Below are 27,111 nucleotides of genomic sequence, written 5' to 3'. Positions count from 1 at the left end.
ACTAAGTGTCACATTATATTACCTGGCCACCGGAACTAAACCCAGTGGAGATGGTTTTGGAGAAGTTTGACCAGAGAGTGAAGGAAAAGCGGCCAATCAGTGCTCAGCATATATTTGGGGCCTCCTTCAGGACCAATGGAAAAGCATCCTAGGAGGCCACCACATGAAACTGGCGTAGAGGAGACAGTAGGGTCAGTCAGTCCATCGAATAACTGGGGCTAAGGGCCCAATGGTGGCATCACTTTATCGACCACAGGATTTGAACCAGCAACCTTCTGAGTTCCAACCCACAGACCTCCCCACAACAAATTTTTGTTTAATACTTTTTTGGTCAGTACATCATTCCATATATGTTATTTTATAGTTTTTATGTCTTTATAATTATTCTAAAATGTCAAGAATACTACAAATAAACCTTTCTTTGGGTAGTTGTGTCCACATTTTTGACTGGTATTGTATTGTATAAGAAAATACCTACTGTGGTGTTTAGCATCCTGCTATCTTCTCGGTTTAAGGTGGTCTGCGGGAAGTGCTCTGAGTTCCGGGCCCGGCTGCTGTATGACAACAACCGGGCCAACCGCGTGTGCGTGGACTGCTACACCGCCCTGCACGGTGTCCCTCCCTCACCTGCTGGCGTGACACAGTCAACATTCAGACGCAGGTCCATCCTGGAGGTAGGGCGCTGTCTTGATAAGAGGCACAATGCAAATTGGTGGGCTGTTGGAACAGAGAGCACCATAATGGGGGGAAGTTAAGACAATTTCAAGGGGCCCAAAGTGACAGGGGCCCTAAAAAATTTGGAACATATTTAGATTGGTCTGCGTTGGGGCCCAATATCATATGCCTTCATGGGGCCCTAAATCTCTAGTGGCACTGGTTGGAACATCAGATAACTGCCAGTATTTATTTTTTTGCTGTTTAGATGTACATGGATTTTTCCTCTTTGTATCCATTTAAAAATTGACTTGGCACTTCAGTTAACCTTTGTTCATGAGTTTGTACTTGCCAAGGAATTTGATACTGAAACCCTTTAGCCACAATTCCATCCCCTGAGCCACTTCAGTAGACGCACAGAATTCGATATTCCCACTGTAGGACTGACCGAAGTCCCTCGCATAGCCTCTGAAACTGTGAGGGAGCGGGGAGCTCCAGGACAGCAGTGTAAGAGACGTCGGTGCCAGCCTAACTGTGTGTGTGTGTGTGTGTGTCCTCGCAGAAACAGGCCTCTGTCGTGGCTGAGAACAGTGTGCTGTGCAGCTTCCTGCATCACATGGAGAAGGGAAGTGGTCGCGGCTGGCAGAAAGCTTGGTTTGTCGTCCCAGAGAACGAGCCCCTGGTTCTATACGTTTATGGTGCCCCACAGGTAAGAGGCAGACGGCATTTAAGACGTCTCATTTAACATATTTATGTGCTCTTACTCTTTATGTTCTTGGGGCTCCAGCTGTGGCTGTAGTGCTTCAGGAGCCTCAAGGAATAGTTGCCCACTTACTGAGAACCAAAGTCAGCCATTATAGAGGCGAAAGGTTCTTGAGTTTTCCCTTCAACACCGTCACATTTACACATGATTTGTTTGTGCCTATCTGGAATAGACATAAACATAATTCCTCTGGTAAGTGCTGATTTAGTAGACATCTCTCTTTTTTGGGGAAAACGACAGCGGTTCATTCTGGTAATTTTCTCTGTGCTCTGGGCGTAAAACATTTCAGACAATTCAAATCTGAGAGAGGTGCAGGTCAGGTTCAGTCAGCTGTGATGCAGGGACTGAGGCTTTGTTAGGATTTCAAGGACATGACTGGCGCCACCTGGAGCCAAGGGGGACATTGCAGCATAAATCTTCATCACCATACGTTCCTCTTTCTAGCAGTAGCTTAACCATTGGTGTTTTAGCATGCAAACTCAGCATTATAAACTATTAATTATCTAACAGATAAATTAGAGAACAGCACACTGTAGTATTATTTTGCTTTATAGACAGTAAAGGAACTTTTTCAGCTTGTTTCTTGAAGGTTGAAAGGGACTGGTAAGTGTTACTTATTGGTTATCTGATTATTTTTTATGAATGATTAAAATGCGATGTTGGTGATTATTACAAGATTAGAGTTCAGGTGTCATGGGATGCATGCGAATGGGTCACTGAATCACAGGCACAGAGGCTGTAAACCCAGAACAAAGGAAATAACCACAAGCTAAGACACACAGATGGATTTTCCTGAATGATGTAATGCTTCTGGTGGGCGTGCCCATCTTAATGAATGCCTTTTTCTGCCCACCGTCGCAGGATGTCAAGGCTCAGCGTAGTATACCCCTCATTGGCTTTGAGGTGTCTCTTCCCGAGTCATGTGACCGACTTGAGCGACGCCATGCTTTCAAAATCAGCCAGAGTCACCTCACCGTGTACTTCAGTGCTGAGGGGGAGGAGCTACAACGACGCTGGATGGAGGTGCTATCAAGGGCTGGCCGAGGAGAGGAGCTGCAGGCTCACGCCCCTATCTCAGAGGCTGTAGAAGAGGAAGGGGAGGACCTCGTGTCTGCAGGGGAAAACACGTGATTGTGACACCACTGTGATTAGTGACATCCATCTTGTACACACACTTTGCACACCTGTACACTAACTCTCCCATATATACACTCTTATTGTCAATGGTCAGTTGCATGAAATGCCAGCAGATTGACTTTCTCCTTGTATCTCTCATCTTGTTGGTTGGATGTTTCCACCAAAAATATGCTTAGCCTAACGGTAATCTATGAGAATATATAGAAATATTTAATATGAAACAGTGCAAATACAAACATTCTTCACCATAACCCATCAGCCCAGCTTTTGCCAAGCATTTTTGTGGTTTGCCAAGAAATCATGGCTGTGAGAACGGGTAGACTTGCCAGAGAGGCTCCTACGTTTTCCACCTTGCTATAGAGTGGCCATTTGGGGCTGTCCACCACAGCCCTGCGGTGACGTGAAAGGAAGCTTTTAAGAGGACGTGAAAGGTGCATTGGGTGAACCGGCATGGCTCCCTGCTCGCACATGCCGACAGAGCTGCAGACCTGAAGAGTTTCCCTGGACCAGCTTGCGGCAGACCGCCGGCTATTCCGTTTGCTGAACGAGGACGTGTTTCGGAACGTTTACTCGGCTCTGGTGGACAGCTGAATGAGATGGTGGAAGACAAGTAAGGGCGTAGATTTGGGTATGGACTGTAGGGACACGTCCTTACCAATATTGTGAGAGTCTGTCTGTGTCTGGCGAGTGGGGGGTCGTGGAGCTGATTTGGTCCCTACCAACGTTGAAACCAAACCTATGACCTTGGAGACAAGCTTTCCTCATCAGGATTTTGTGTCTTTAAGTCTGTTCTGTCTCAAAATGATGTTATGATTCGGTATTGCAAAACTGTCTGGATATGGAAGAAAAGAAACCCACTAAATTATTTGTTATATTTTCTGGTAGCAGTTTTACAAAACTTGTGTGATTATGGGAGACGGATTTTTTTTTTTTTTTTTTTTTTTTTTTACAGTTTCACAACCAGAAAACAAGTAATTTCTCACCAATGTCAACATGTTACCACCTGCCAAATGTTTTGTGCCTGCTAAGTGTTTCCTTGCCTATACTGACAACAGTTGTTCTCTACTCCCTCGTTATTGTCTGAGGTTATGTAGCTTCTCTGCCCTCTAGTGGAAAATTTTAAATATTGCACAAATCTATGCCAAAGAGCGAATATATATCTTCAGCTTGGCTTAGAGGGAAATGTTAGTATATATTGATCTGTTACACTCCAACTAAAAATTGAGACTTTAAAGAAAGTTAAGCAGGTAAGTTAGTTGGCAGTTTTTTTGACAGTGTGGGCACTTACTACTTTGTTCAAGAGGGATGGGTTCTTTTGTTTTTACACTTTTTATACAAATCAATTGTTTTTTTTCCCTTTCAGAAAATTCTGAAACAGTTCTAACAGTACTAGTGGATTATAAGGCAAGTGAAGTCTGGCTTTCACAAAATCAAATGTATAAATAAAATAGCTGAGTAAATTCTACTGGAGCTACTGAAGAAGTTAATTAGGTCGATTTTACGATGCTTCTTTCAAACACAATATAAATGTCTTATATCATTTAAACAACATCTTTTTTGTTTGCAGAATTAAGGATTATAATGCCAGAAGAAAACATCAGTTTGATTAATCTTTTTCAGTTCATTTTTCTTGGATGGCTGGTTGACTGATGTATTAAGAACCGGACAGAATACTTGAACCACAATGGTGTTAAACACCAGGGCAGACACAGGGAACCCTAACCGTTAATATAACATAAACAATTTAGATTCTCTGAAGATAAAACTGACATCCGCTTTAGAACAATTTACCCCAAAATCATACATTTTTGTAATACAGATGAATAAATGATTCAGAAACACTTTTGTGTAATATTTGGATGTCTGCTTGGTAAAATGAAAAGCTATGCTGTGTGATCCCGATAATAGGTCCCATTTAAATATCTAAAATAAGGATTTGGAGAGAAGCCCTATCATTTGGTTTACCATAGAAAGCTCGACTTGTTTGGGAAATCTGATATTTCAGGCTGTAGAAACTGTTGAAATATTATACATTGGTATGTTATATAAAAATGGACTTTAGCCAGAGTTGTTTATAGTAGAGTATAACTGGATGAATGTGTGCATGAAAGATGATTGACAGTAATGGGCTTTCTCCCTATAATTTGAAACGTCTATGTAGATATTTAAAGATTTGGTTGCAGGGAAAAGATGAGATTTATGTAACAAAGAACGTGCATTAACTTTTTCTATATGGCATTGTTACCTTCAAAAAAATAAATATATGGTAACGTGAAAAATTGAACATTTAAGATTAAGTACATAAATATTGGGGGGGGGACAAAAGGGTAAAATATATTTGTAAATATAATTTATTCCGTTTCATGCAGGCCAATGAGTAAAATAGGACTGACAACTTCTTATTTTTATCTTGTGCAGTTTAAGTTGGATTTGTGATCATAGTGGTGGACCTTATTTTGAGGAATAGCTTTTGTTCCTTACATGACCACTTGGGTTCCCCAGGCTGAAGTGTTTTTTTTTTTTTTTTTTTTTTTGCGATCCATGAATGGAATAGGATTACTGTGTCCTGTCTCCCTTCATTCTCTTTTTCACAATGTAGGTGAGTTCATAAAAAAAACCCTGCAAATCAGCTATAGATATTTGTTAGATATCGTTTCGATTCTTCATTATTGTTATTGTTGCTCTTGATGTCGTTCTTGTTGTTGATGACATTGCTGTGGTTGTGGTTGTTGTGGTTGTTCTTTTTTTTGTTTAAAAGCAATCACTTGACCTAATAGTAAACCCAGACCAGTCATAACCTCAGAGTTTGTGAGTTTGTATATAACAGCTTAGTGTTCTTACTCCCTCTGTACATGTTTCACTTTTCCTCGTAAGCAAATGCAATATGTGCCTGATTGGTGCGACAATGATTCTTGATTGTTTTTGGAGGACGTATACCCATGATTTAAATGAAACTCAGTGGTCAGTGAAACTACAGTACTGTTACTCAACCGACTCATTGATGTTTATTGTTTCAGTTAAAGTTGTTTTGAGCCACTGATGGATAGAGCACCAAAATTCAGAGCGGTATGAAAAGATATGGAAACAGATTCCATATTCATCTTAGAGACATTTTAATCATTGTTGGTCTCGAGCACCCAGAGGTACAAGGATTTTCTGGCAGATTCAGGGGGGCAGCACTTGACAGGAACCCTTGAATACTTAAAATTATACATTAAATTTGGTGGGGGCCCTAGGTAACATTTCAGGGACCCCGGAACATCTAGGTATGTCCCTGCCTGCACCTTCTATATATTTTTGCAGTGTTTAGGTAATGCCTTAAAGTACATTATTTCTGTATATTTAGTGGTACTTGCAACTTTATTTTACCTCTGCTTTAGCCAAATTAGACTACAGAAATGTCGAAATATGATTGAGACACATCACAGTCGTCTATGTTTTTATATTTATTATTTTTATTCCAAATTGTAGCCTAGCTTTGACTTCCAGCTGTGTGGACTGGTAAATCTGGTAAATTGGACTCATCAGTCATTGTTTATAAAATTTAATTGGTTTAAAAAAAAAACTGTCGGAAATTCAAATGAGATAAGGTTGTCAGATTTTGCTGTAAAATGATTATTAAGTTGAAAATGTAAATACCCTTATGATTCTAGCTATATCGAGGGTTCTCGCATTTCATGCATCATCATTTCATGCATTGAATTTGTTGTGTATCAGGAAATCCGCATTTTGGTGTTTACATTTTGTTTCATTTATAGTCACAGTGCATTCAGTACCTGTGCAATTCCAGTATTCTCACAGTTCTAATCCGCCAATATTCAAATTGAAATTGATTTGCTAAATATGCTACAAATGAAGTTCAACTTAATTCTCAATACTTAAGGATGAGAATTGCCAGAATACAAACTCCATTCAGCTTTGAAACAGTATTATATTCTTGCTAAGTTTATCATTATATGTGGCACAATTTTTCTTTGGTGAATACAGATTGTATAGGATAATTTGTACACATTGTGTATTACTGTTATTATTATTGTTATTATTATTGTTATTACTTTTAATTATTAGTGGCAGGCCACTGGGTACCATTGTAATGTTGATATCCCAATAAAATATGTGCAAAATAATGAAAATGTTTATGAATAAAAAATTGAAGAGGAGAACTATTTATATGTTTAATTTCTATATAAATGTGTCAGCATAATTTTTATAGTATAGTTCAAAGCCAATGCCATTATTTAAATGTTCTACCAATGGATGGAGTCCATGTTTTTAAAATGTCCTCTTTATTTTTAGCATAATTGGGCTTTTGATGTACTGTAGAAGTACCTTTAGACTTTTACCTCAAGAAATTCTTGCGCTCTGTAGATGTACTCTGTAATCTGTCAGTAGTGAGAACTGGTTCTCTTACCCAAAAGCACAATACATATCACCGCTCATACCATTTTCACTTCAGCATCTGGTTTTAACATTTCATGAACTGTGCCACACATGGTCGGCAAAGTGGCAAAAATAAATAAACTGAATTTTATACAGATAGACACACGATGACTTTATAATGGCATGCACATGTTGACATCAATTACTTGTAAAGTCCTAAAAAAAAGTTTATATAAATAAAAATATACATATACACAGATACACACACACCAACTTGTGAAATGTCCAAGGCACTTAAATTGGTTTTGTTTAGGTACTAAATATTCCCGTCCTGGCTGACGAAACTTTCGGGAAATGCTGCATAATTTATACATTATTCCGCCCTCCAACATAATAGTATAAGGAGGTAAAACGGCCCATAAACGTCCAACAAATTCCATTGGATGACAGCACTGTCACTCGTGCCTCGGCTGATTCGTCGTTGGTGTGGTACGTCATCCTGGGTTTCCCCTAGTCTTCCGAATTGTGTGGACTTGTGGCGTTCGACCTGTGCAGTAGCGCAGCTGCGGCGTGATTGGCTGCCGTTCCACGCCAGCTACTTGCCGTTCGGCTATATGTTAGCCGCTTGCTATTACTGGGTGAGCGACGCAATCTGCGATGTGCAGTGGTGCTCTAAGTAGGTGACGGAAGGGAGCGTCGTGCAATTCACTGTTTATTTCTTTAATCGAGTTATATAGTTATACTTGTCCGTGCCATTCGGTCTCCTCCAGTTCATGGACTTTCGATACATAGTTTTATTTTACGACGTAGGAAGAAAGTAAACTTTTCCGACTTAGAAATGTCTGCGGTTTCCTCTGAGCAGAGCGAAGGTGATAAGAAGATCGTGCTGCTCTCGTCGGCAGCAGATTTCTACCAGGACTCACCCAGCCCGCTAGTGTCACCTGGACACCAAGCCCAGACCGTCTATGTCATTCTCGATTCATCCGTGGACACCGTCATAAGGTGAGCTGGTTATAGCGGTTTTACGGAATAGATTCACACTTGTAATTTAGGTACGCTGAACGCCGTGAATTTTCCCAGGTAAGCTGGTTGTTGTGCTTTTACTGACTGTAGCCGCGTACGTGGTGTTGTCATGCCATGAACGACCCCCTTCACGCGCACTTGTTTATTGACAAGTCACTGCATCTAAAGCTGTAGCTCGTAACTACTAACGAGTCATTTTGTTGACTAGTTAGCGTATGTTGTTGTTGTCAGGAATGTGGGTAAGCTAATTACACGTAACTGTCCAACATCGATTAAGTAGCTGGCAAAAATAAAGTGACACTGTGGCCAGTTGAGTACCCCGCCTCACGAGCTCTCTGAGCTGGGGGGCTCGGTGCAATAAGCGCAGTCGTGCTTGAAATGCAGACTTAAAAGTGATCGATTGACTTTTAATTACCTGAAAGTTTAGCGTAGCTGTAAGTATTCTCATTCCATTCATGTTGCCATAGCCGGTGCACCGTGGATCCTTTGAATCGTTTATCTCATTGCAATTGTAACCCCCATAGTTTAGTTGTAGATACTAATCGCATTTTCATTTTTGGCGCGACACAATCAATAATTGCATACAGATGTTGTGTAGTGGTCAGTAATTACAACGTGGGTCGTCTCCCACTGCCTATTACATATTTGGTTCTGTATTTGGGAACGCCGTGTTGATTTACTTTTCTGGGCGTCGATGAAACTGAAACTGGCAAGATCTCAAAATGAAACGCTGGGCGTTTGCAAATGGTGCCCGCGAAACCAGCGATGTATAATGTTCAGGGAAAATACCAGGAGCACTCACTGTCCTTACACACATTTGTAAAAATGTAATAAACTGGCTTGATGTAGAATTTGCTGGCGAAGTATAAACCTGTGGTCTTGACAGTGATGTTATAGCTGTTTATAGCACGTTATAGCTAATTCAGCAATGGACGTAGATACTTAAGTAAATTATAACGGTACATATTTGATAAACGTTTTGTATGTGGGAAGTTATGTGTCTGTAAAAAGAGAGAACCCGTCTTTTCACGTAATCATCCTCTTATAAAATGCGTGTCAAAATAATTAACGGTCATCCATAGTATTTTTGAACTATATACATATTGTTCCTCGATGTGGTTTAGTAATGGAAGTTTGAGTAATGAAAATCCGGCTTACAGATTAGAATACCGTGCTTTTATTTCATACTCCGAAGCAATACCGTTACTCGTGTGATTTGGTGATAGTCCTTTGAGTACATATTTGAATTTCTAAAATTATTGAATTTCTTGAAGTATTCGCCATACATTTACAATGCACTGTTTGTTTGTGTGAGACTTGTAATTTCTGCTAAGCATGAGTGCACATTTATTTGGCAGCTCTAATTGATGGTTCCCGGGAAAGGGGTCAAATTGTAATGTATTTAGTTATCGTTATTATCCCACGGAGCCCCCAGCTAGAGTATTTTATAAACAGAGTCTCCTTTGTGTTTTCATTTAGTTCAGAAGTGTAATTAATATGCAATGGTGGTTGTAGAGCCTGGTGACTCATTCTGCATTCTCATGGACTTCTTGCAGTGCTTGCTTACACTTCCTCTCAGCAAACAAAATGGGATTTCCTTTCATAATAAATAAGACAAAGTAAAACTAATACCTGTTGTGGACTGAATCTAGGGGGAATTAGGAACCTGTTGACAGTATTATTATGCTATATTATACTATAAAATCAATATTTTTGCAGTGTAATTATTTGTTTGTATATGTTTCTGATCATGTCAGTTTAATAATGTGTGGGCAGTGGTGGCTTAATGGTTAGGGAAGCGCACTTGTAATTGAAAGGTTGCAGGTTCGAATTACCAACCAGCAAGGCACCACTGAGGTACCCTGAGCAAGGCACTGCTCCCCGGGTGCTGAATTAGCTGCCCCCTGCTATGTCCCGATGTCACACTTTGTTCCTGTGTGCTGTGGTGTGTCAATGATGACCACTGATCACCAAATTCTAACATGCAAAGAAGCCGTAGTAACTGCATATGGCTTTATACTGCCAGAACTGTAATCCTGTCTCGGAATAAGCCAAGCAAAGACTTCTTAGAAAACTCAGTATAATTTTCTAGGAATCTAATAATTCCTCAGGACGTTTGGTGTGTGTCATCAATGCCCATGCAGCGTGGCAGCATTACCCAGAAATTCAGCCACAGTTCTGTTGTTTCCATAGTTTGCCCCAATCACAAATTTGTTTAGACAAATTGTGTTATATGGAGATATTGCTTACTTAATAAACAGAGTTGTGTATAGTAGAACAAGTGTTACATTTAAATTCAGGAAAGGTTTTTGAAGTCTTACTGTATGTGTATGTCTGCTGGAGATGTAACAGTCATGTAAAATTCTGAACTTGTAAGCGAGATTCTGAATCAGACCTTGTGGGGAAACTGGGAGTGAAAGGACTGGCAACCTCTCTGGCTTGTACATTTGACTGCTGGTCTGCAGCATTCCACAACCCTTTCATTAAAATGTTTAAGGTTCTGCTTTTACTGCATGTCTGTGGACTTTGAAGCTGAGGACATGACTCAGCATATTCCCCCAAAGCTATTTTTTCTCTTACTTCCTGTGGAATTCTTAGCTGGGATTATTGCTGTCCTGCTGATTTCAGCATTATTCACCTGCTGTCAACTCACTAGAAACGCCTCAAAGCATATGCTTTAAGGATAAAGAGTCTCTATTAGAGTTTTCGATGTTTTTTTACTCTTCTGTTCTCATTTTATATTTCTTCAATTTTCTGCCATTGTCTGGAACTAGGTCACTTGGCATTACGGTTTATGTTTTCAAATAGGATTTCCCATAATTCCACATATGCAGATCAGGTGAATTTGTGACTTTACAGCGGTAGGCAACCCTGTTCCTGTAGTGCCTGTATCCAGCGGGTTTTCTATCCTACCAGATGAGTTACTTTCTGCTTTAGATCAGGTGTGGTGTGGCTCATCAGAGACCAGGTAGGATGTAAAACCTGACGGTACTTTATGGTCAGGGATGCCCATCCCTGCTCTAAGCATCTTTAGTGTATCATATGCATATGAATGCTGTGCATTGACTAGCATTTGTCTTTGCTGCTAAATTTCACAATTCCTTCCCCTCATTTTACATTAATGTTCTACTGTGATAATTCCAGTTAAACTTGGCATATGATCCGAAAAATACTTCACAAACATTATTCTCTGCCCATGTGCAACATAATCTCTATATAGTCATTTTCGGTGAGCCTTCGGTTTCATTAGTACGCTTATTCGCCCTTGCTTTTGTGTCAGTGTGTACTTGCTTCTCCCTTTACCTCTAATATTACCGTTTCAGTCATGTATACCCTTTTGGTGTCCTAAAAGGAAAATATTAAAAAACTTATTGAGATAAATGTATGTCTATTAGAAAGCTGCGAAACGAAGAGACGATGACCGTGTGCGTTTCGAAGCGCTATGATTGCAGCCCTGCGGAGAGGCTCCCTCCCGCGGCCATAGAGGAGCATTCCTCTTATTTGCTTGTTCTCACTATTTTTAGTAAATCTGAGTCGTGTCTTCAGGGTCGAAGCTACATCACTTGAATTATTTGACTGCATTCAAAGCGGATTACAGCCATATGTTTTAGATGCATACAAAGTGTAATATACAAATATGCGGACTAAACACGTCCGGTCAGAGAGGGTTTTACATGAATTTGTTGCACTCGTTTGCTAGCCGGTTAGCAAGCGTTTCCTCGTTCGAAATGGCAAAGCGGGGCTCGCGATTTGAAGACCACGAAACAATGACATTGTTATTGTGACTCGAACGAGCGCATGGTTGACATCGAATAAAGAGCAAGTTAAGTTTCTGTGACGAGACGAAGCGGAGATGTCTATGTGTAAGGAAGGCTAGCTAGCTACAGACTGAGGGATTCACCGGGGAGGAATACTGCGCATTACATTAATCGCGGATTTTCTCGGCCCGCTGCTGACTGCTCACATGTAAGTTTCTGAATTAATGATACAATGTGGCCGGAATATGAACGCGTTGATTGGCGGTATCTGTGAGGCGCTTCCTTTGGGTGAGTGTGTAACGCGATCGGCTGCTGTTCCGGCCGGCGGCTGTGTTTACATTCGGGATGCCCGACTTCGGGATCTCCGGGGCTCGGACACGTTCGGCAGCTCTGGGCTCATGACAGGTCACTAGCCCTGCATAGGATTGCGTTATTTCAGGGGTATTATTTTGCTGGGGCGTTCTGTTGCTGACGTGTCTATCTGCGTAGCAGTATTTTGCGTGTGTGCATAATATATGTGTATTGTTGACTGTGTGCATGTGTACAAAATATGTATGCATGCTGAAATACAGATATACAGTATACTTACTGGAAGGAAATGGTGCGGTTTTAAAGTCATCTAGGGAAGCTGTTAAATAGAAAACTGTAATACATTCCCGCGACCTTGTCCCGGTTATGCGGAAGATGGGGGGGGGGGGTGTTTAATCCATATTTCACGTTAAGAAGTGCCTTTTAAATAAATGCTTTTGTTTTTAAATTCAGTCACGTTATGTGAACTGTGGCTCCATTCTGGCTATATAACTGAAACGAAGCAGTCATGCGTCGCTGTTGTTGTTCCAAAATGTAAATATCATGCTGCCTGTTTCTGACTGGTGTTTCTATGGAAAGCTTCTCCTATGGTTCTGCTGTGACACTATGTGACATTAAAATGAACAAAACCAAATATATATTTTGTTGTTTATGTAATGCATTTGTTTTCGTGTCAATTGACATTAAGTGCTTGGTGAGTGCCTGTACCGCGGTCCATGGCCTGTGCACCCCTGCCTCCTCCTTCCTCCTTTTGGCTGGTAGTGCTGCCTCAGCATTATCCCCACAATGTGCGGTCAGACGTGCTCTTTGAGAAATCTTCCTGCAGCGTTGACAGCATGGAAATGTCAGTTGGTGTGTTGTCACTGCATGTTTTACAGTACAGTGAAATCTTCCCCCTCCCCTTATCTCTTTATGCAGGTTTTATTTTTTTTTTCCCCACTGATTTTCCTTTATGGCTCCTCTCAGCATAGACTGTGGAGGGCCGGTCAAAGCCTGATGTTGACGATGAATGAATTGCATGGACTGAAGCAAACGTTAACATGAAGCTAGCAATCAGTCTGCTTATCTAGTCCTGCTGCTTCAGAGCAGTGTGTGGCCCAGTGGGTTAGGATGTTGTACCTGTGATCAGAGGGTTGATGGTTCAAATCCCAGGGGTGGCAGGGTGATCTCACCATTGGACCCTTGAGTAAGGCCATTAACCTCAGTTGCGCCAAAACGTTGCAAAATCAGCTTTCTCAAAAAATGTATGTCTCTTTGGATAATAGATAAAAAAAAAAAAAAAAATGTCTGTTAAATAAGAATTTAATTAGGGATTGGCGAATCCACATTTGTTTAGCTCCAATCCGATTCCGATACACCACTGCCGATACCGATATAGATTCCGATACAAGAGCTCTTCTTACTTTAATATTTTAATATAATAAATATATTTGATATGCTTATTTTATATACTATTCATATTTTTAAACTAATAAATACAAATGAAAAATGTATGCCAAAAAATCTTTAATTAGGCTACTAGAAACATAATGTATTGCTCCACCTCGTTTGTACGCCTTGTTTTAAGCGTTTTGGGGCATTTGCAGTTCATTTTGAGTATCTTCTAAAAGCGTATAGGTAAGTGAAGAATACTTGAAATTCCCTGCATTTTTCTCCCTTTGGTAGCAGCTTCACTTGCACGTTGTCACTTAGACATTGTGACAGCAGCCCTTCATGTATCGTAAGCTGTAGCCCGTGCGTAAAACAGCCCAAGCCAGCAACCCGTCGATTGCTTTCTTTCATATTACTCGCGGTGTCTCACACAGTTGCACTTTGTGCATTTTGTTTAGTGGGATTTTCCACTAAACGCTACTACCCCCACTCCTCAAAAATTTGTTTTTACGAAGATTGCAAGTCGCAGTGCTATGGTTGCTGCTGAAAGTGTAAAATAGTCACAGATCGTGATCTTCTTATCTGATGTTCTTATGCTCCTCATATTGCAAAGGGTATGCACATGATGCCACAGGAGGCAGAAGTCACTGCGCTCACACCCAAAATCTGTAGCAAAAATCTGAGTGGCAGCATTAGCGTTCAGCTTGAATGCCGCAAGAACATGTCTAAAATAGGAGAGAGCTGTTGTACAAAAAGATTAAATACGAAATAGCAGCTATCTTTTTAGTATGGCTATAGTATGGCCATAGTATGGCCAATATCCATTCCACGAAATAGGTCTGGATCGCGGCCGATCAGAATATCAGATCGGTGCATCTCTAATTTTTTTACTCTTTTGAAGAAGGAATTGCGTTTTTTGGTACTGGGTATTTAATGTAGCTATCATTTAATGTATATTTGGCCTTTCTGTTCTCCTTCAGGAAGGGGAACTGCAACCGTATTTGGCAGGCAATTTTTTTTCTCCCTTTGTCACTATCAATGTGTCATTTGCTCCTCTTCAGATGTTACAGCTTGTCGTATTGTGGTTTTCTCCCCAGTGTGGACCCCCCCCTGTCTGAGTCCGGAATTGTCGCTGACATAGACTTGGAGAACATCCTGTCCCCTGACACTGACGCATTCTACCAACTGAAGAGCCAGCCGATCACCATCAGGTGAGCACAGCCATCTGTCCCAGCATTCAGACACTCCCCTGATCTGTGCTGGCTGTGACAGGAGGGTTATATCTGGTACCAAAAGCATGCCTGTGGGAACAGGCCACGTCTTTTAATTTCCCTTCTATCTTGGTGGAACATGTTTGGTCTGCTGTGAAAATGCTTTTCATTCAAGATTTCACCCTTAAAAATTATTAATTAATTTTCAGCAAGGGCAACATTATCATTTCCCTTTCTGTATTTTCTCTGGAGTAAATCATAATCTCAGTTTGGTAGCTGGATATTTATGCAAAATATGAAAAGCAGACATGAAAGGCCGGTGGAAATTCCATATAGTTGAAGCTAGAATCGCGCACTTGATCAGTCCTGTGTTATGGAAAGCATTGTATTCTTTGAGTTTGTGTGTTTTTAAAAATGTACGGAAATAATTCTGCTCGTCACTAGGCAGGTTTTGAGAGTTTACCGGAACTGTAAAGGCTTCATATCTTTCATATGATAGAGCCCTCGCACACTCGTCAAGGACTGCATGTAGGACTTCTGTTTGGCTTTTTAAAATACCACGAGCAAATTTAATTAGCAGTTTTTGCCTAATTGTAAACTGTTATAGAAATTCCACCCAGAGAGTTGGTTTGTATATGAAGAGACTATTTTATTTTCCACTGAAGTAGAACTAAAGCGATCCAGCTTTTGGTAATTTCCCCGACTGTTCGTGCAGGGCACACGCACATCAGCAGGTGTGGAGGCGGTGAGAACGGACGACCCATTTCTCAGGGCAGTTCTAGAGCTTTCAGGAAGGGTCAGATTACAGCATAATTCAGATACTATTGTCTAAGTTTATGCAGACAGAACATTCTACTGTATATCTAGTTGTGGCACCTGGGCCCAATGTAAAACAAATTGGTACTTCCTGTCTCAGCAGCCAAGCCTGGGGAGGAAACTAACCCAGACTGGGAAGGAAAGTGGCACTCCTTATCTTACTGGCCAAGGCTGGGAAGGGAGCCTGAAAGCAGAAAACTGATATTATGCATATTTTGATAGTTGGAATATCTTTCTTCTTTCATGTATTTGTTGCGCCAGGTAAGAGTGTCACTGTGTTTTCAATATTGGGGGTGGGGGTGGGGAGACAGAGACAGATACACTAAATGACTGAGTCACATCCGCCCTCTCACAATACTATATGACCTCGTACATTGTACCTATGTATAGGCCACCCGTCTGTTTTGATATTGACTGTATACATTCGTGTATGTGTATGCAAAAAAAAAAAAAAACAATTCCCTCGGTCATTAGGTTAGATGACAACTGAATTCTCTTGACAAGTTTATTCATATTAAACTTATTAAGTCCTGGGAAATATTGGGTGGGACAAACACTGCTGTCTTGAATATCATTCCACCCCCCCATGAGGGAGCCTATGGTGCCAGGTAATCGAACTTGTTCACGTGCAAGAACAGCGAAAGTGATAATTAAGTTAAGTAGCGATTTGTATCTTTCCCATTAAAAATCTGCCACATGTTGGCTCTTACAATCCGGGTGCAGCTATTAGCTTATGAGTTTGGTAGGTAAATCAGGCCTCACGCTTAAGGGTCTCAGGGGCTGCAGACGCAGTTAGGGCTCCTGTGATTTGCCAGTAAATAGTCGCCCATATTGGACAAATGGAGAAAATCCCAGACAACATTTGAAACTCATTGGAAAGTCCACTAGAATGTTTGAAATGCAAGAACATTTCTTTGAAATGGTCTAGTCCAGACGTGACTGACAGGGTTTGTGGCACTGATCTGGTGCAAAAAGTCATTTGTATGAATGATGACTGGTAAGTAAACAGTCTGTAGCTTTTGTATTTTTTTGTGGCTGCCGTGGAGGAGAGCTGTGAGCTTTGTGGATGTGAGATTCATAACTAGCGTTCCGACCAGCAGTCGGCGAGTGCAGTCTGTCAGACGTCTTGAGCTGCAGTGTTTCATGTGTAATAAGGAATTTATGCAATGCAATCCAGCGACTAAAATGGTATTGACAGCGCAGATTGTAGTCTCCAGAGTAGTGGAACAAATTTACTGTCAGATGAGTCATCTTTTCTCTTGTTTTCGACAGGCGGGCTACTACATGTACAGTGCACAAAAAGAAGCCTAGGGGTTCGATTGAAATGCTTGGAATTGTGTCAGTTCCACTGTAAGGGGTTCAGGCAGCTTTGTTATGGTGAGTGGTGCATGTCTGGCCTGGATTAGGTCTCCTCAGTACCAGGTGGTTTTGTTCCCTACAACCCTGGAGATTCAGAAACCACCCCTAAGCACAGCATTTTCTGCTTTCATCAACAAAACCCCAGAGGATGAAATATCACACGAGATAATGGTGTCCCATCCCCCGAGTACAGCTCCAGCTGTGGAATCTGTGCCAAAGGTCATTGAGGCTGGTGGTTCCTGGTAGCCCCCTCTACTTATCTGGGCAGGCATTAGAGCACATGGAATCTTACAGTTTTTGATATGAAGTGCTTTCTTAATGTTGATGGGGAATTGACACAATCCATTAAAAATGGATGGAACTGTGGGGTCCCATGGCTATAAAGAAATGAAGAGGTGGTCCAGTGAATTAAGCGTGAGTTAATGTGTGATTGTTTCAATGCAACACGTACAATTACTTTAATCTCCTAAACTCCAAGTTTTGGGATTTTTTTTCCCTTCCAGTTAATTACTGTTTCCTAGAAGTAAGTGTGCTGTGAAAACAGATGCTTCCTGCTCTGCTTGCGTCAGCATTCTGCCGTTACAGGGTTTACAGCAAACCTTTGTCTTCAGAACAGAAAATATGTCACTCTTCCAAGAAAGGGATAGTACTCCGTGCCATTTGGGAGACCTTTTTACTGAGATACTAGGGCCTTTCCAGTAATACAGAGGATCACCACACCTGTAGTAGTTGGCTCCTTCATGATATAAGTCCTTTCTTTCACAGAAATAAACATTATAACGCACACCGGCAGAATAGTGGTTAATACACTGAATTTTGCTGAAGAATATCTTTATGGTAGAATGATCTTTCCCATTATGTGAAGCTGTAGAGGAGCAGCCAAAGGGTGAAGGGGGTCACTGACATGTGGCAGAAATTGAATGTAAAGGGTGGAGCCTTTCTGTGACCTATGGACACTGGAGAAGTATTAGACGGCCCCAGAGCTGTGAATGAGCCGTCGGATGTCATCACTACTACAGGATAGACACATGATATCCAGTGGAGTTCCACACTGGCAGTGTCGGCATTCATGGTCTAGAAGATCAGAAGAGGAGAGCTTTGTTGTTGAAAGTTTCTGCCAGTTAGCAAAAGGGTGGTGGGTTTGGAGCTGGGGGAGAACTTCTGGTGAGGAGTTTGGCCAGATCAGCTTTAGGCGACGGTGAGTCATCTATGGGGAGGCTAGCTGACGACTGGAGATTTCAGAACTTCAGGTTTCAGTGCAAGTGTCTTCATCATAGCAGTGAAATGAAAAAGCTGTAATGCCGCATGCACAGAGCTGTAATGCCGCATGCACAGAGCTGTAATGCCGCATGCACAGAGCTGTAATGCAAATTAGACTCATAATTTTCTGAAAAACTGTCACAAGTCTCCACCGTATCAATTAATTAATTCTATTCTTTTTGCTTAATGTCTTGTAAATAACAGTGTAATTGCACATCTCTGTGAAATAAGATGTTTAATAAAAATGCAGCTTTGGATATCTATAAAAATTAGTTTGTTTTGTGTACTCTTTTAAAAGCACATTTTATGAAGAACATTTTTTATCAATGTAGGAGCAGTTTTCGAGTTTTTGCATTGCCAGTGGAGTGTTTCGCAATGAAACAGAGTTCCTGCCGCATCTGCTTACCTGACGGCCGCACACCTGACACAAGCAGAGCAGGAAGCATCTGTTTTCACAGCACACTTACTTCTACGAAACAGCAATTAACTGGAAGGGAAAAAAAATCCCAAAACTTGGAGCTTAGGAGATTAAAGTAATTGTATGTGTTGCATTGAAACAATCACACATTAACTCTCATGTGATTCACTGGATCACGTCTTCATTTCTTTATAGCCATGGGATCCCACAGTTCCATCCAATTTTAATTTATTGTGATAATTCCTCATCACAACTAAGAACTGTAAGATTCCACATGCTCTGATTCTTTCCCATATTAATAGAGAGGCCTGCTATGCAGCGCCCAGCAGCATGCAGCTTAAATGTGTCAAGCCAGTGGTGAATTGTCGTGGTGGATGTGGTGCAATGGCCTTCCCAACAAGAAAATGTCAAATGGGGGACAGTTACTGCTGCAGGTGTCAGATGTGTTTAAATGGCATCTGTTTGTACTTTGTTTTAAGAGAGTTATCTCTTCTGGAAGGAAAGCTCTCCCAGCAGGTGTCCTTCATCCCATGTGAGCCGCAGCCTCTCTTTCTCGCAGCCATTCTGTGACCCAGGCCTCCCCCTCCCCCCCGACGGGCTCTGCCATGACGTCACGCGTGCTGCTGCGTCAGCAGCTGATGCGGGAGCAGGCCCAAGACCAGGAGCGGCGTGAGGCCCAACAGCAGGCTTCCACAGCCCAGCTGCGGCCCGCCGACTCATCCCCCGCCATCTCAGTCTCGGTACCCTCTTCCACGGCCCGACAGACCCCGGCGCAGGTGCCTGCAGAGGTTCTCAGGGTAAGGTGCTGTGGCTGATCACTAGGTGCCCAGTTTAATCATTCTCGGTAGTCATCCTCATGTACCTTCTGAATCCTCTGACCAGCCGTATTCGCCCTGTGTGGCTCGCAGGTGCAGAGCCATCTTGAGAATCCCACCAAGTACCACATCCAGCAGGCCCAGCGTCAGCAGGTGAAGCAGTACCTGTCCACCACCCATGGAAACAAGGTGGCCAAGCAGGCGCTGGCAGCGTCCCCCTCGCCGCAGTCTGGCTCGGCCCCCGAACTGGCCCCGGCCCCAGGCAGCACCCCCAACAGCCCCATGGCCCTGTTGAACCTGGGCTCCAACAAAGAGGAGGTGCGTAGTGGCTATGCACTATCATTACGAACGATATGTAGTGTGACCATCTTGATAAGCGCCGGTTACTACTACATAAAAAATGTAAAAAATGCTTCTTTTTTTTTATCAAGCGGTAGTTTCTCTTGCAGGAGAATTGCTGTTTATCTAAACTAAACAAGCCCTGGAGCCTCTGAATGATCAAGCAGCATTGTTCCAAATCGGAGCGGGTAAACGGTGTACATGAAAGGCTTATCAGGTGTCGCTCTTCTGGCCTCCGTGGGACCCAGTCTGCTGTGTGGTGGAGAACCTCAGCATGCTGCCACATTCACCAGCGCCTTAATGACATCGGCGCGTAGCGTCTAGTGAGCTGTAGATGGAAAAATGCCACATTTTGGCTCGGTTTGTACTTATGCAACATTAAACTGCAAGTTCAGCAGGTTAAACTATTCATTTCGTTATCTGAGGTAGAACAAAAGTTCTTTGAGATGAAAGTCTTTCTGTGTGAAAGAAGGTAATTCACTCAGGATCTGCGCTGCCCATCGTCAGAAAATGGCTGATAAGCTGTGTGATATATTCTCCCTCTGTTTTTTTCTGTTTTTTTTTTTTTCTCCCTTTGTTTCTGTTAGTCTGAATATTGTTATAAACCATCCAGGTGTTGTGTTTGTTTTTCTGACATTGTGTTGTTGACTGGGGGGGGAGGGGTGGGAATGGGGACTAAAGGCCATCTTTGCTGACTTTTTTAATCTTCATTTCACCCTCTCTGCAGATTGATGTCATTGATGATATCATTAGCATGGAATCAAGTTTCAATGATGACATCATGACCTTGATCGATTCCGGCCTACCGCTGCGCAACACGGTATGTTGATCGGGGGTGAATGCAATGTCTGTATACCTGTGTGCTTTGTCATGATTCGCTGGCATGAAATGTGATCTGTTTTTTTTTGTTTGCTTAAGCTGTGATCCCATCCACCTGTTATTTATCTGATATGTAATTCAGCTTGGTCCATTATCTAAGGGCTGTCCTGAGCACCCTCAGTGGGACGGCAGGCCCATCTCTGATAATAGGTTCATATGCAGTTTTGTGGTGAATTTCCAAAATAAATCGTCCTTGCTTATTCCATCAGGCGGTAAATGAATTCTCGTGTTTTTAAAAATGCTGTCGTGCAAATTGTTTTTTTTTTTTTTTTTTTTCTTCCCCCTGCTAAAAGCAAAAATCTGCAACAATTTGCAGTTACATTTATTTTGCCAGCGTTTTTATCCAAAGCGATGTACAAGTGAGGCCAATAGGTTGTTATGAAACGTAACGTGCTGTTAAGGAGCCGCCTTTGATACAAGCAGGCTGAGCTTCCAATGAAGACCCAGGTATGAGTGTAAGCAGGACTGGAGCAGGAGCTACACAACATCTTCCTAGCAAAGCAAGAACCTAATAAGACTGTTCAATGAGCTGAAGTGCAACATTTAAGAACATCTCATGGAATGTAAGAGAGGCGTCGGTCAAGCACACAATCTTGCGAGTTTTTGTTTCGGTGATTGACGTGGGGTTTCGTTGGCTTCACTTCTTCTGCCCCGTTTGTATCACACGGAGTGGATCCCTTTGAGAAACTCGTGCCGCTCGTTGGGAGGTTTTCGTGACAAACTGCAGCCGGGGGGATGGGAAGAGAGAACCAGGCAGAGGTGTGTGCAAGAGCTGCCCAGAAGTGGGAAGTAACTCCTGGTGGTGACACATGTCTGACGGGAGGGACGCTGGGTGGGGTCTGCCTGCAGCAGCAGGGAGGGCGTGGTAGATGGACACCGGGGGCGTGGCGGCATGCAGACGGCAGATAGCGCGCCATGGAGCCGTTTTTTTCCTTTCTGTTTTTTTTCCTGTTACTCCTCATTTCATAACCGTCTTCAGCGAAAGAGGAAGGTGAACTTGCAGTCAGGCAGAAGATGAGGATTTTGTTGTTGCTGCAGGAGTATGAAAAGAGAAGACAGGTAAAAAAATCATTGTGGCAGGTTACTCATGTTTTTCGTTAAAATGATCTAACTTTGGAAATTCCGTATATCCCTCTGCGGTGTTCTGCAGAAAAGCGATGGGTCGTCTTTCGTTTGCATGTTAGAAGTAAATTTTGCGTACCACAAAAATGGTGGCTGACTCACAGACATGGTAAGTCTAACATGTGTGCGTCTGCCTGGTTGGAGAAAAGGGGAAGGAGGCTTGAGAAAACTCATTGTTCCACATTACTCTGCATTTTTGAATAACAGTGTGGTTTTCATCTCTCCGAGCTGATAGTGCAGCTCGGCCTCTCTGGGTTTCTGTCACTAGCAGAGAGAAGGAAGATATAAGCGAGGGTCTGGTCTGTCTGTTTAGCGCCCATCTGTCCACAGCTGAGGAAGTCATGGCTTTACTGCTTATATCGGCGCTTTGAATGTCTTCGTCTGTCAACTCTACTCCAGGATGCAATTAATGCTCTTTAATAAAACTCTTGTTGCGTACAGGTTCTGTCTATGTGAGTGGGCGGTCGAATTTTGAATTTACTTTCGTCTTGACAATGTAGGTGCCTCGTGGTCCCAATGTTAAATGTGTGTTTAGCAAATACATTATCTGTCTGCGTACCTCACTGCTAATAGTACGGATGAGATCTGGGTTTCCTGTAGAGTAGTTTGTGTGTATTACCCATTATGTATTGTAAAACTGCTTTTAAAAAAGGGAAGGACCCGGATTGCTGACAGTTCCTTGATTCCTTATCTGCTTTGTGTCGAATAATAATAAAGTGTGACTGTGGACATGCCAAAAGCTGAGTTTGTTAGATTCCTGTCAAGCTTTATCTTGTGTGATTTTTCATGATAATTACCTGGGTGTGGCTGTGATTCTTCCCTCTCCAGTTGCCTGTGTCCGGTAATGTGCTGGATGTGTTCAGCACAACACAAATGGCAGCTCCTGCTATTACTGTCAGCAACTCCTGCCCGGCAGATCTGCCCAACGTCAAGAAGGAGCTGACTGGTATGGCGCTGCACCATTCATTCAATAGCTCCTCACGTCACTGGTTTTCACAATTCCTGTATTCATTTCTCAGTGATTCGCCCAATAAATTGAAAGTGCTTAATATATCCATTACCCATCTGAAGATAGCTGACAGTCCCTGTGGTGTATCTCCCTATGTATAATGTAGGTTTCATTCTGTTGACTGGATTTTACACTCTTATTGCAGAAGCTGAGGCAAAGGCTATTATAAAGGAGAGACAGAAGAAGGACAACCACAACCTGAGTGAGTTACAGTCGCAGATTAGCCTGTTTTTCCCTCTGTGTCTCTGAGTCACAGGGAAGTCTGTGTCCTTCCCTCCATTGGACCCAGTCTGATTTCTATTTTCTCTGCACAGTTGAGAGGAGGCGGAGATTTAATATAAATGACCGTATCAAGGAACTTGGCGGACTCATTCCCAAGTCAAGCGACCCGTGAGTGTTTAAAATAGTCGCTGCGCAGCACGCAGGCAAAAAGAAAAGTCAAAAATCCTTATATGCCCATCAGATTGTTTTTGCCACCGCAGCAGAATGAGCCCGTCTGATTGGTCACTTTACATGACTGTCTCTCCACACTTCCGTGGTGACAGGGAGATGCGCTGGAACAAGGGCACCATCCTGAAGGCCTCGGTGGACTACATCCGCAAGCTGCAGAAGGAGCAGCAGAAGGCCAAGGAGATGGAGATGAGGCAGAAGAGGCTGGAGCACGCTAACCGCAGCCTGCTGCTGCGGGTGCAGGTCAGGTGTCCAGCCGAGCCCTGTCAGAATGGTGGGCTTGCGTGTGCCGCCATCGCTGTGTCGAGTGCCGCTGTTAGGCTTCAGACCGGAGCAAAGGAAAGAAGTTGTTCGTGCTTTTCCTTGGAAGATGTCGGAAGTGTAGCCTGCCTGTTCTCAGGCTGTTCTTGGAAGAGATCTGAAATGAAAGTGCTCTTACTTAGAGTGATTTTCCCAATTGTAACATTTCTCTTTAACATTTGAAAGTTTCGGTACCCCTCATGTCTGTGTTTCCCAACCCGGTCCTCTGGGACCCTCAGGCAGTCCACCAGGAGCTGGGAGGGAGCAAAAACGTGGGCTGTCTGGCAGGGAGCTGTGAGAGAGCAAAAACATGGACTGTCTGACGGGGAGCAAAAACATGGACTGTCTGACGGGGAGCAAAAACAAGGACTGACTGACGGGGAGCAAAAACATGGACTGACTGACAGGGAGCAAAAACATGGACTGTCTGAAGGTGCCCGAGGATCCAGTTTGAAACCACTGCCTTCTGTTAAGCTGGTAATGTCAAGCTTTGTGTGTGGTTTAGGGATAAAGATGCCACTAAATTTGCAACCCTGGTCAGAAGCAGTTAGAAGTTGCATGGAGTATATTTGCAGATTAAATGAACTGAAAATTTAGGCCCATGCAGCCAGTTGCATAATTAATTGGGTACCTATTTAACTGGTATGTGAATCTATTACAAGGACTGTTTGGTGGTACAGAATAATGTCTGTATTTGTGATGCAGCTGTGCAAAGGGAGTTCAGATGGCCTCAGGTGGGGTCCTCTGTGTGCTGCAGTCGTGTTCTAAAGCATTACAAATTGTTTACTACAGTCTACCGTCAGAAAAACAGGCTACAAATGGGGAATGTTTGCAACTGTAGTAACTCCTGGGGCTAAGGACGGGGAATCCGGTTCTCTTTTTTTTGTTTTGTTTTGCTGGTGCTTGTGTTCAGTAATATTAAGTCAGCTAAACAGAACATTCTCTGGATGGCCTGAAATCTTGTTTTTAGCTATACTTAAGGGACCAACCGAACAAGTCTTAACACTGAAAAAAACTTGTTAGAACTGTCTAAGATGGTTTGGGGCTGATTTTTCTGCCCAAGGGCCTGGATGGCGTGTCACCACTGAGAGAATGATGGGTTTGTGAGTCATACTGAAGTGTCTTGGGGAATGGCTGGCCCGCTGCCTGTACACGGAAGACGAGTCCTACAGCAGTGCAGTGATCCGGAAGGAGGAAGAAGCCATATTTGTCTTGAGGCTGGTTGAGTCAAAGTCCAGACTTCAACCCAGGAGAAATACTGTGGAAAACCGTGAAACCGGCCCACAAATCTGACGTTTTATAACCAAAAATACAAAAATCCAGAAATAACATATGACTGATAGTTATTCAAAGTCGGAATTGAAAATGTTACAGGCATGACTGCTAAACAGATGGGAAATTAAAAGGTTAATTTCACAGAATAATAGTTGTTCTGTTAAATGATTAATGTTTTATAACCTTGATATTCCCATCACACAGTTTAGATGAAGACCTTTTTACACTTATCAAAGATCAAGGGGCATGTGTTTAGTGCTGTTCACTAGTGCAGCGATTCCACCAAATTCTGTGATCTAAGAAGGTGCCGGGTTCAGTGGTTTCCCAGCGCCTGTGATAGCTGGCCTAACACTGACATGAGTGTTTGCTGCTGTGTCCGCAGGAGCTGGAGATGCAGGCTCGTCTTCATGGCCTCACCGCGTCTGCTTCCCCTACCCTGACCTCCGACTTAGACCGGCATCCGCAGCAGCAGCCACTTGCTGGTCCGGCGCTGGAGTCCAGTTCCAGGGGCGTCCTGTCCCAGAACCTCATCAGCTTGGGAGGGTCGGTTATCGGAGGTGGGATCGCACCGCAGTCGGCCTCCTTTCTGTCTCTGGGCTCTGCCCCCCCAGCAGGCGTGGCCACCAACAGCGCTCTTGATCTGGATGCTTTAAACTTTGCTGAGATGGACGATCCCTCCGCCACCGCCTTTGACCCCACCATGATGCCGGACGCCACTTTCGAATCGACCCTAATGTCAGACATGGGTATCCTCATGGATGAGGGGTGCGCCCTATCCCCCGTCGGGGCCGCCGACCCTCTCCTTTCCTCCGTGTCCCCAGGAGCCTCTAAGAGCAGCAGCCGCAGGAGCAGCTTCAGCGTGGACGAGGATTTGTGACGTCGCCGGAGCTCTCCATGAGCAACCGGCTTGGGAGACGTGCTCCTGGAAAGAGCTGTAGCGGTCTTCTGCCTTTAGGGTCTCTGTCTCTAGGGTTGGTTTGATTGACGCGCTCTAGGGGTGCCCAGTCTCCTTAGATCAGCGAGAGGTGACTGCCTGCAGAGCTGCCAAATTAGATTCTCTACTGTAATATTAACAACGAAGTTCTGAAAACGATCTTGTTCTGAAAGTAAGTTATTTCAGCTGAAGGCGTTCGCCACGGATCAGCGGTGGCAATAAGGATGCAAGGTAAAAATAAGGCAAAATGCAAGGCAGTATTGTGGCTTCCCCGCACATTTAGCGAAGGAACGGGTGAGGAGCCACATATTCCAGAGCCCATTTACAGTAGACTTGGAAAATTAGCAGAGCTTTAAATGTGCATCTGTGTCTCCGTTATCGGCACCTCGCCTACTGAAATTGAAGCACTGTCATACTCAGAGGGATGAAAGGCTTTAAGCATTGCTGTTTCTGGTTTGTTTCAGTGAAACAAAGACATACCCGAGAAGAAAGTATCCAGAGAGCCAGAGATATTTTTATTTACTTTTAAATCCTGGCCTTAGTATGTTTTAAATGTGAATTTGTGCATGAATCTACAGTATGTACAACGTCAAAGGACTGTTGCCTGTCTATTACAAACGTCATACGTTTTCCAGCTGCGAATTTTTCAAACTGGCACAGCGCTGTCATTTGCTATACTGGTCACTACATGCCCATCTGAGTCAGAAGTGATGGACAAGCAATCGGGCATAACCTGAAAACTGTAGTATTCAGTGTGAAGACAGACGGTTGCCTTCAGTGTCAAGGCATCCCTAATATGCAGCTGATGATCATAAAATGTATGTCCTTTCCCCGAGTGATGGACCCTAACATAGACCATGGCCCTTTACTGAGTCCAACAGTGCCGTACTGACTTCTGTATGTAAGTATGACCATAAGTACCAGTGGCGGTAACCAACGGGGTCTGCCATTATTAATGCAATGTCATGTGTCATCTTTACCTATATGGAATGGGTAACCTTACAAGTTTGCCGTGTGGTTTATCATACTGCGTTTTTAACTTCGTCCTTTCCTACTATGTGTCAGGTTTGTATTGAACAGTTTTAGTGTACAAACCTCACTGTTCGTGTGCTTCACCCTTTTTTGTGAAATACATCTTAATCTTTTTAACGTTTTATCGTAACAGATGTGCATTGGATTGTTAACATTTGAAATCCATTATAGCCTCCTGTTGACCACCACTCCAAAGTATAGAATCAGACGTTCTATTAAGGCACTAACTACAACAACATTTATGAAACAACTTCCACAGTCCTTTAGCCTTACATCTGAAGCATCGTGTGTAAATGAACTTGAACAGGCAACTTCAAACATGGAAAAATCCCTTCGCAGCACTCTAGATCTTGTGGCTCCACTTAAAAGGATAAAGCATAGCAATAACAAACCTGCCCCCTGGTACTCTGATAATACACGTGAACTCAAACAGGCATCACGCAAGCTAGAGCGAAAATGGCGCTCAACTAAACTGGAAGTTTTCAAATCTGCCTGGA

General features: G+C 42.9%; 2 protein-coding genes across 4 annotated transcripts in view; both read left to right on the top strand.

The window, feature by feature from the left end:
• fgd1 (FYVE, RhoGEF and PH domain containing 1) overlaps window positions 1-6,720 on the top strand; it is a 39,338-nt gene extending 32,618 nt beyond the window's left edge. The window contains 3 exon segments of the mRNA XM_049017744.1: window positions 516-674; window positions 1,217-1,363; window positions 2,279-6,720. Coding sequence (XP_048873701.1) covers window positions 516-674; window positions 1,217-1,363; window positions 2,279-2,548 — 576 coding nt within the window. The 3' untranslated portion in view covers window positions 2,549-6,720.
• A 744-nt stretch (window positions 6,721-7,464) lies between these two features.
• Window positions 7,465-26,759, top strand: tfe3a (transcription factor binding to IGHM enhancer 3a). 3 transcript variants are annotated; one of them, XM_049016737.1, is made up of 11 exons: window positions 7,465-7,572; window positions 7,797-7,936; window positions 14,493-14,606; window positions 19,019-19,256; window positions 19,368-19,592; window positions 20,341-20,433; window positions 22,443-22,560; window positions 22,769-22,825; window positions 22,938-23,013; window positions 23,169-23,316; window positions 25,031-26,759. In XM_049016737.1, the coding sequence occupies exons 1-11, from the start codon at window positions 7,549-7,551 to the stop codon at window positions 25,523-25,525; spliced, it is 1,728 nt and encodes a 575-aa protein (XP_048872694.1). In that variant the 5' UTR covers window positions 7,465-7,548; the 3' UTR covers window positions 25,526-26,759. The 3 variants fall into 3 exon arrangements, with proteins under 3 accessions (XP_048872694.1, XP_048872696.1, XP_048872695.1); XM_049016739.1 differs by lacking the exon at window positions 7,465-7,572 and having other exon boundaries at window positions 7,931-8,014; XM_049016738.1 differs by lacking the exons at window positions 7,465-7,572; window positions 7,797-7,936 and adding an exon at window positions 8,037-11,923.
• Window positions 26,760-27,111: the final 352 nt, after the last annotated feature.

This window comes from Brienomyrus brachyistius, chromosome 6 (assembly GCF_023856365.1).
Source record: "Brienomyrus brachyistius isolate T26 chromosome 6, BBRACH_0.4, whole genome shotgun sequence".
Lineage (NCBI taxonomy): Eukaryota > Metazoa > Chordata > Actinopteri > Osteoglossiformes > Mormyridae > Brienomyrus > Brienomyrus brachyistius.
The sequence above is the reverse complement of the archived record's forward strand: the minus strand, read 5'-3'. Positions and strand labels throughout refer to the sequence as shown.

Bases quoted from the DNA above. Each gene is read 5' to 3' on its own strand.
- tfe3a (XM_049016737.1), top strand. From the start codon at position 7,549: ATGTTAGCCGCTTGCTATTACTGG. The intron at 14,607-19,018 runs GTGAGCACAGCC...TCTTTCTCGCAG, and splicing joins AGCCAGCCGATCACCATCAG to CCATTCTGTGACCCAGGCCT. The intron at 19,593-20,340 runs GTGCGTAGTGGC...CCCTCTCTGCAG, and splicing joins TGGGCTCCAACAAAGAGGAG to ATTGATGTCATTGATGATAT.